Source organism: Triticum aestivum, chromosome 3A, assembly GCF_018294505.1.
Source record: "Triticum aestivum cultivar Chinese Spring chromosome 3A, IWGSC CS RefSeq v2.1, whole genome shotgun sequence".
Classification (NCBI taxonomy): Eukaryota; Viridiplantae; Streptophyta; class Magnoliopsida; order Poales; family Poaceae; genus Triticum; species Triticum aestivum.
Genome location: NC_057800.1, coordinates 1,985,026 through 1,994,265, shown reverse-complemented (window position 1 = coordinate 1,994,265; position 9,240 = coordinate 1,985,026). Strand labels below are relative to the sequence as shown.

At 45.5% G+C, this 9,240-nt stretch overlaps 2 protein-coding genes across 2 annotated transcripts; one reads left to right on the top strand and one right to left on the bottom strand.

The window, feature by feature from the left end:
* Positions 1-371: 371 nt before the first annotated feature.
* LOC123057426 (cell wall / vacuolar inhibitor of fructosidase 2-like) lies at positions 372-1,037 on the bottom strand. Its single transcript, XM_044480414.1, has one exon. It carries the CDS (start codon positions 1,014-1,016, stop codon positions 474-476), a length of 543 nt encoding a protein of 180 aa, XP_044336349.1. The 5' UTR covers positions 1,017-1,037; the 3' UTR covers positions 372-473.
* Positions 1,038-5,808: 4,771 nt separating this feature from the next.
* On the top strand, positions 5,809-8,078 carry LOC123063776 (G-type lectin S-receptor-like serine/threonine-protein kinase At2g19130). Its single transcript, XM_044487691.1, has one exon. The coding sequence runs from the start codon at positions 5,841-5,843 to the stop codon at positions 8,076-8,078; it is 2,238 nt and encodes a 745-aa protein (XP_044343626.1). The 5' UTR covers positions 5,809-5,840.
* Positions 8,079-9,240: the final 1,162 nt, after the last annotated feature.

The following is a 9,240-nucleotide window of genomic DNA, read 5'->3' as shown; positions in this document are numbered from 1 at the left end:
GAAAAGCCTACCGCGATGCAAACAGAGCACATAGGCCCCAGGCTAAGTTGTGATTTGCTTCTGGGCCCCATCCTAGGGCGATATGGTACCAAACGGTAATATGTCTTGTATGCCCTAGGGCGAGGCTATGTCTCGCTTCGTGCAATACAGAAGCTAGTCTCGCCTGAAGAGCGCGAGACTGGACCGGCCGCGGGAGGCCACGGTCCTCAAAGCGCTCGCTATTTCTGTTTTCTTTCACATTGTTTTTGTATATACTTCTAAATATTCTATATATATATATATATATATATATATATATATATTACAGAAACACTTTATATTTTTTAAAATGTTAATCATGCATTAGAAAATGTTAAATGTCTATAGAAACATATTTTAGGAACACTTTACATTATTCTCTGTTTTTTTCTCGACAAGAAAAATATATCTATTACTGAGAGGAATAGACAAGCCGAGAAATGTTCTATTATAGATCATTTGGTGAGGAGCAGGCGGATGAGGTCGCCGGCGAGGCCGCAATGCTCCGTCGTCTGACGGTCCATGTCGGTCACGGGAGACGTTTTGTGGATCGCCTTGAATGCGTTCTCGCATGTATCTCCTGCGCCCTTCGCCTCAGACACAATCTTCAACACATCAGCGTAGTCCCCAACGTGGAAGCTGGGGCCGGCACCGGCGATGAGGTCGGCTGCAGCAAGGACATGTGCCTTGACACATACATGCCACACTGGTGCCTCGGGTGTGCCCTGGTGTTTGTAATCTAGGTCACAGATGGCCGCGGCATTCTTTCGGGTGGTGTTGGTGGCGATTTGCAGAGCAATGCTGGCGAGGTCATGCTCGGTGGATGCTTGGGCGCTCTTTGGGTTGGCCCTTAGCACGGCCATGCACAATGCAAAGTTATTGGTCTTCTTGCATGTGCGAGCGATGAAGTTGATGTCGGCGTGGGTGGCGAGGAGGCCATAGGACATGGCGACAACTACAATGAGAACCATAGCTAAGGATGTTGCAACGCTTGCCATTGTAGTTTACACTTTGTATGAACCTAGGCGTTGCTGTGTTGATGTAATACACGAGACTCTACATATCTATATATGCACGGCACATGGGAGGAAATCATACTGATATGATACGCCTTAATGATGGTCTATTTGTTCTTTTTGCTAAAGGTAAGCACATATCAAATGTGTAATAGTACTTGCGAATCAAATAGTGATGTAGTTATTAAATGTAGAATAAATGCATCAAATCAAAAAATAAGGGTACCCCTACTTTCATTGAGCTTAGAATTCCCAAATTGATGTATCTTCTTTATGAGAGGAAAGATAAACTAATCTTTGATAGTAGAAATTTATACAAAAATCAACTAATAAATGAGCTCAAGTAAAAAAATAGTAAAGGCATTGATATGGAGTATAAATATTTATAGGTGGACATAATGTGAGAAAATAATTATAATATTGTCCGCCTTTATCATGATTTTTTTGGCTACACACCTGGTGGTGCCCACAGCTATAAATATTAAACAATTTTTAAAAAAAATTAGTATTTAAATGTTATTAAATATCTAGCACCCTAAAAAGTACAACCAATTTTTTCATAGAAACGATTAAAAGACAAAGAGAACAAATAAATAACTAAAAAAACTCATGGAAAAGTGGGCCGGCCCATTTTTCCTGGCTATCAGGCGGAGCATATCCTATTTAACGCTACCAGGCCACCAATAAGAGGCAGCTCTTAATCAGCGCTACGAGCGCTGGGTTGCTGTACTGGCACTCACGTGCGCGTTCTCTTTGGGCCGGCTCATTAGCATGAGAGCTCGCTACTTGATCGCTCAATAGCTGGATCGCTCGCTCGACAGCTGGTCTGCTACAAAAAAAATCTCTAATTCGATCGTTCCATAGACCGTTTGACCATGTTCATAGATATTTGGAAAACAATTATCAGTTTTGAAAAAAGGTTTATCAGTTTGACGAAAATTTCACAATTTTGAGAAAAAAAATCATCGATTTTGAAGAAAAGTTCACAAATTTTAATAAAATCCATCGATTTTGAAGCAAAGTTCACGAAATTGAAAGAAGTTCACCGATTCTGTTAAAGAGTTCACGATTCTGGAACAAGTTCATTGTTTTTGAAGAAAAGTTATGAATTTCGAAAGTTCATGAATTTTGGAAAAGTTCATCGATATTTATAAAATGTCTAAGATTTCTTTAAAAGATCTATTTTTATAAAGAAATGTTCACGAATTTGCAAATAATTCACACATTTAAGGAAAAAATAAAAGTAAAGGAAGATAAAAATAAGAATAAAAAAGAAATAAAAAGGAATAAGAACCATCCAAAAAACCATTCAGCGAAGTAGGAAAACCGATTTGGGAAGCTTCCCAAAACCAGGGGCCTCCGTGAACTGAAAAGGGAGAAAATGAAAAGAGAGTAGTTAATAGGCACGAGTGTTGAGATGTCCTTGTTGAAAAAGGATAAATGGGCCGGCCCAACACAGAGGGGCGTGGGGGGTGGGGGGTGTGTGCGCCATTTGGCCAATTAGGCTTTGAACGGCGCTGAAGGTGCCATATAGGGTTTGGGCCATTTTTTATATATGTTGGGTGCTTTTTATATCTCGCTTGACACAATATAGAACATAGCCTTGCCTCAAGCAAACTTATGGTGGGCCTGCCCAGCTGTGTTACGTATGTTGTTTTCCTTTTTACATTGGAGTATGTTAAAATATATAATATATTTTAAAATTTTAATTACTTGTTCATCGCACATTAAACAATGTTCATGCAGTTAAAAACACCACACAACTTTTAATTTTTTTGATAGCATTCAAAAAAAGTTGTTGACATTTAAAGAAATCACAGATTTCAAAAGATGTTACTGATATTTTTATTAAATGTTAATACATAGTAAAAAAAGTTTGTTCAATTCAATTGTTTTTCATACCATTCAATAAAATATGCATGTGTTATATAAAATGTGTTCATGACATTAAAAAAAATGTTTATACAGTGTAAATAGTTAATAAAAAGGTTCGTGCCATTTAAAAAAAGGTTCAACCTGTATTTGAGAAATTTTTAACATAAAAATATATTCAAAACATGTGCTTGAAAACAAATAGATTATGTATTTTAAAAAAAGGTTCAGCGTCTATCAAAAAAGGTTTCACATGTATATGAAAAATGTACAATGCATATTGAAAAAGTAGTCATGTGTTGAAAAATAGAAAAAAAAGTAAGGAAACCAATGAAGAAACACAGTAAACCAGTCAAAAAACATGTAGAAGCTTCTAAAACCGGCAATAGAAGCTTCCTAAAACTGGTCATATTGGGCTAGCCCATGTAGCAAATGCCTACTATGACACGGAATATCGTCTCCTGTAGGCAAGATATAAGATATAGCCCTCGCGATATATGTTCCCCTAAAAAACGTACTATAGATATCCTTATAAATCATGGTCTTAAACTGTCAAGCAAATTAGAACTTAACAGCACATAAGATTTGCAGCCTAGGTTGATCTAGCCAGCAAATGGCCACTGAGTTAACTTAGGCCCAAATGCAATAATACGCGTCACAAGTTGTGCAGAATTGATTGCTCTTCTGCCTATAGCTTCGGTTTAAGGACTCTCATTCGGCACAATCGGTGTGATCATCAGCCCTTGCCTTGCACCCCTACCCTACCCAGTCTCGAGCCACCTTGATCGTCTGGATTGTGCCCCCCTGCAGTGCAGCAGGCAAAAAATTTCCCTTAAAAAAATGAGTCGCAGGGTCAGTGCACGAGATAACTAACTGTAAATTATCAAGTTGCTAATGCGTAGTCGGTGGAAAGAAATTATATGAGAAAAAGGATTTTCCCCCGCTTTGTATTACAAAGCAACCATCCGATACAACCAACGATAGGTGCTGGGGCGGAAGCAGCACAAGCACGCCAAAAAAAAAGAAAAAGAAAAAGAAAAAGAAAAAGAAACAAATGCCGACAACGGCAGGTCGACGAAACAAAGATGACCAGTGACCGCTGCACCCACCGGAGAAGTACCACCGCGCTTCTAGCACTCCGAGGCGTCGCGTACCAAGCAGCACCTTCAGGAAGGAATGCGACGACGACGCCGCTGCTGCCCGGACAGGTCCAAGGGTTTCCACTGGTACGCAGAGGGCAGTGGGGAATGGGCAGATCCGACACCCTTCAGGAAGGTCCGGCGGCGCCCGCAGGCGTCACCGCGTCGGTGATGGACGAGCCACCAGGGATTTCTCCCAACCCAAACAACCACCACCACCCCGGACGATCGGAAGTGCTCCACCAGGACTGCCGCCCACCAACATGTGCCACCATAGTCACTGAACCATCATCGCCGTCTCGCTGAGCCACCGGCACGAGACCTGGAGGAGGGACGAGGGGCCAACGGGCTCGGGGGCAGCCGCAACTCAGCCGATGGGAGGGGACTGCCACCACCACTGACGCGGAGCCGACCGGACGTGACGACATGAGCTTACCAGGCCCGCACAGGCCCGTCCGGACCCCAAAGGATCCGGACAACCCCTGCCGCCACGCTGCAGCACATCAGTGGACGAAGTCGCCACCACCCACATCCCTCGACGCCACACCACCACCCCAGGGAACCACGCCGCCGCACGCCGGAACGCCGGCCCGCCCCAACCCAGCTGGGGCCCAGAAGAGCCCAGATCTGGGCGGAGCGGAGGCCGGCGGCTAGCCGCACCACCGCGCGCCCCGCATCAGAATCGCCCGCGCCCGCCGGACCCCATCGCCAGGACGCACCATCGGCCGCCGAAGAACACCGCCGCCAGCCACCATCGCCCGAGCAAAGGAGGCCGCGCGCGGGGATAGGCAGGCCCGCCGCTGCCGGCACCACGCGGGCAAGGCCCGGTGGCGCGCGCCGGCGGCGGCGGGAGGAGCTTGGGGGCGCGCGGGAGGGGAGCGGCGTCGCCCCCCCCCCCCCCCCTCCCCCCCCGGTCGCCTCGCTCGGGGTACAGGGACGGGGGGAGGTGGAGGGAGGAGCGGGGGTGCGGGGGAGGCGAGCGGCGGCGCGGAAACCCTAGGCGGAAGGGAAGGGGAGCGGGGGGAGCGGGATGTGTGACCTCCGGAAAGAAATTATATGTCCACCCAAAGTACAAATCTTATTAATGGACATGTTATCATACTGTTGACACTACCTGATCGACCATAAGAACCTGTATTCAGGGTTGACATGATACTGAGAGCACAAAATTTTGCAGGCTATCTCCCCTCAAATTCTCCTTTTTTTGCGGGCTATCCATCTGCAAGCAGCGAGCTTTAGGTTATCTCTAAAAATCAGACTCAAGTGAATAATATGTTACATTATAATTCTGATATGGAGACAACGATGCGTACCTCACAGGGACTGAAAACTCATAGGAATTATTTGTCCACACGAGAATTTTCCACGCCAAAAGAGAGGACTGAAGCACCTAACGACAGACAGAGTTGTGAACTAAACAGAAACACGTACCAGCGCCGTCCTTATCAGTTGGCTGTTTCTTCAGCAAAGTGCTTGGCTCCAAGCCAACCACCTTGCCTTTTCTATTCGGCAACTCATGGCCCAGAGAGAAAATCTAGGCTACTCTTTGTCCTAGGGTGAGGGAATCCAACATTTTCCTGTATGATTAGGACTTGCCATAAGGTTAGTCATCATAAATTCCACGTGCTTTCGCCCGCCAGAACAGACCGACATCGATCCTTGACTTGGAATGGTATCCCTCCCTCTTGGTCATAGTCAACATTTCACCTTCTCCTATTCAGTACTAGTTGGGTGGGAGTTGGGGGATACCGGGCGAGCTAGAACATCCACAGTATTAGTGAGGGTCTCGTACTAAATGGCGAAACCAGGCAAGCACACGGCTTCATCGTCTTCCTTTGTGGTGCCGCTTCTCTACTTGACGATCACAGTCCTTCTGTCATCTGGGTGCAAATCTGTGGACGCAACGGATATTCTTCTTCCGGGCCAATCTCGGAGTGGTAACCAGTCCTTACTCTCGAAATATGGTTCCTTCAAGATGGGCTTCGATTCAGATTGCACATTCGGCATATGGTACATGAACTCATCAACTTGCAGCCCTCTACTAGTTTGGGCGCCTGATGTATTTTCGCCCGGTTGTACAGATAAGGCTTCGTTTGGACTCTTCAAAAATGGAAGCCTATATCTAAAAAATGATGAGGCCTCACTTGCTTGGTCATCACTTGGTACGGACGGTATACCTATCTCTGCAGTTGCAGTACTTCTTGACAATGGAAATCTTGTAGTAAGAGACCAAGTGAATATCTCTCTGGTGTCCTGGCAAAGCTTTGACAACCCAGTCGGTGCAGTGCTACCTGGAGGATGGCTAGGATTTAATAGGGTCACTGGCAAGAACGTCTCTCTTGTTTGGATTGATCGCTTTATTCTCAAGATAAATGCAGAGCAAAGCAGAGGGTTTATTGTGCAGGATACTTCCGACAATATAAATTACTCTGATGCTTTTCCCAGCTGGATGGACATTCATGAGGAGGATGGAGGCTCTTTTCTGATGTTCAATGATGCACATCTGTACCTACAATTGCATGATGATGGTACTGTCAGTGCTGCTAAACTAGGGGACTGTGGTCCGGCGCTGTGGTCTCAATATAGTCGGTGCGGTAATGCAGCATATTGTGGCCCAGACAGCATTTGTGTAGTGCCATATGCCGAAATCCGGTCATATTGTTTGAGAGTTGCAGCTCCACATTGTCTATCTAATCTTTCCGCTAAACAAGACATCTCTTTTCATCCCATAGATGAAGTCCTTGTATTTCCAGAAACTCCGTCGTTGGTGCAGGTCAGAGGCATCAGAGAGTGCGAAGCTATTTGTTCCAGTGACTGTTCTTGTACGTCATATGCTTTCAATGGAACATGCTTACTGTGGTCTGTGGAGCTGCACAAACTCACTGTAGGGATCATGCCTGGTTCAGATGGGCATCTGTACATACGCACGGCTAAGCAAAAAGAAAATTCGGGTTCCAAGATTGGAATTCTTATTCCAACAGTGACGGGTGTTTTGCTCCTCCTCCTTGTTGCTCTGTTTGTTTGGTGGAGAAGCAAAAGGAAGATATTCACAGAAAGACCAGAGAATTGTAGCGGTGGCCTTATGATCTTCTCGGACGCGCAGATGAAGAAAGCGACGAGAAATTTCTCTGAAAAACTTGGAGAAGGAGGTTTCGGCTGTGTTTTCAAGGGGACATTGCCAGCAGCAGCTTCCTCCATGGTGGCTATCAAAAGGCTAAAAGACCTTGGTCAAGGAGAGAAGCAATTCCGAGCCGAAGTGCAAACAATTGGAATGATCCAACACATCAATCTTGTCCGTTTATTTGGGTTTTGTGTGGAAAGAAGTACGAGGATGCTGGTATACGAGTACATGGAGAACGGATCTTTGAATTCCCATCTGTTTTCCAAGGGTTCTTCAAAATTACCCTGGGAGCTCCGGTACCGCATAGCACTCGGAACCGCGAGAGGCCTGGCCTATCTGCACGAGGGGTGCACGGACCGCATTATACACTGCGACATGAAGCCGGACAACGTGCTCCTTGACGCAGACTTCTGTCCCAAAATTGCAGACTTTGGCATGGCCAAGCTGCTGGGTCGAGATTTCAGCAGGGCGCTGACGACGATGCGAGGGACCATCGGATACCTCGCGCCGGAGTGGATCTCGGGGGTTCCGATCACACACAAGTCAGATGTCTACAGCTACGGCATGATGCTTCTTGAGATCATATCGGGGCGAAGGAACTCGGAGAAAATCAAGGAAGGGGAGTTTACCTACTTCCCAATCTTTGCTGCGGTCAAGGTGAATGAAGGGGATGTTGTGTGCCTGCTGGACAGTAGGCTGGCGGGCGATGCGGATTTGGAGCAGCTGACCAGAGCTTGCAGAACTGCATGCTGGTGCATTCAAGATGATGAGGATCACAGGCCAATGATGGGTCATGTTGTGCGCATGCTTGAGGGTGTTGTAGACGTCCAAGTACCACCCATTCCGAGGTCTCTACAGAATTTTGTGGGAATGGATGATTGCTCTCACTCTACAGCCTTCTATACTCTTTGAAAGGCTACAAACCTCATTCTGTTTGTCGATGAAGTATCACAGTTTATATGTATCTTTTGTATTTTCTAGACTGTGGTTGTTGCAATTCATTATACTTATAGTGATATCCTGCAGTTGTCCCCTATTTATTCCCATGGTTCTGATGAGTTGCGATTCATAAATCCTTATAGACTTCCGGTGATATCCTGCAGTTTTAAGCAAACGCCTTCACTTCCTTTCTATGCTGGCTGGCAAAAAAGTGAACTGCATATAATTCCAATTTAAGGACTCAGTCCAGTCAGTGGTGGATTACCAATCCTTGCATCCCCAACCCCCAAACTTGAACTAAAAACTGTAAATGGTGTTGTAAGCATACCTTCCACATTGAGAGTTTCAGGACTGCTGTTGGCATATGAGGGTTTTTAGGCATGAAGTTATTTGTCTAAAAAAAAGGCAAATGCAGTTATTATTCATAGTTATTGTTCAGAATTCATCGAATTTGAGTATTTGTTCAGAAAATTGAAGTGCTCTACTACTCTTTGCTCATGCTGTCAATCATAACGGGAGGATTGCAAGGCACTATTACCAAGACAATTGTGATATCGTGTCCCCAAGGCCTGAATCAAAAGCGCACCTGCTTATGCAGAGACGAAATTTGGGAGTTCACGTCCTCCTCTGTGAACCACCGCAGATACGACCATAGAGCGCCACCCACCATTAGCTCAGCCACTGAATTTGTGATGCTGGTCGTCCTAGCGCAACGCAGACGAGAGGGACCGCGCAGGTGAGGTGCAGGAGATGCATCCTAGTGGTTTCCTTACTTCCCGTGGACACGAGCTGCAGTTTAGTTTTGGTTTCGACTAATCCGGGAGGAGCCAAGTGATCTGCAAAAGATCTACTAAGTTGAGACCATGGGTTCAATACTCAAAATTCCATTGTGCTGCAATAGTCTGTATCGTGTTACAATTGAAATAGATACGTGTTGTGCTAACAATCTCTGCTGCTCTGTGTTTCAGTCATGTACAACAGTTTGATACTCCTCAAAGTTTTGGTCATGAACTTTTATCGACAACAGTAACAAAGACCGTGGCAGATTGAATATTTAAAAATACTAGGACCGATGCTTTTATCCCACATGATTTCAAGCACTCAAAATATGTATGTAACTTTAACAGGATCAAGC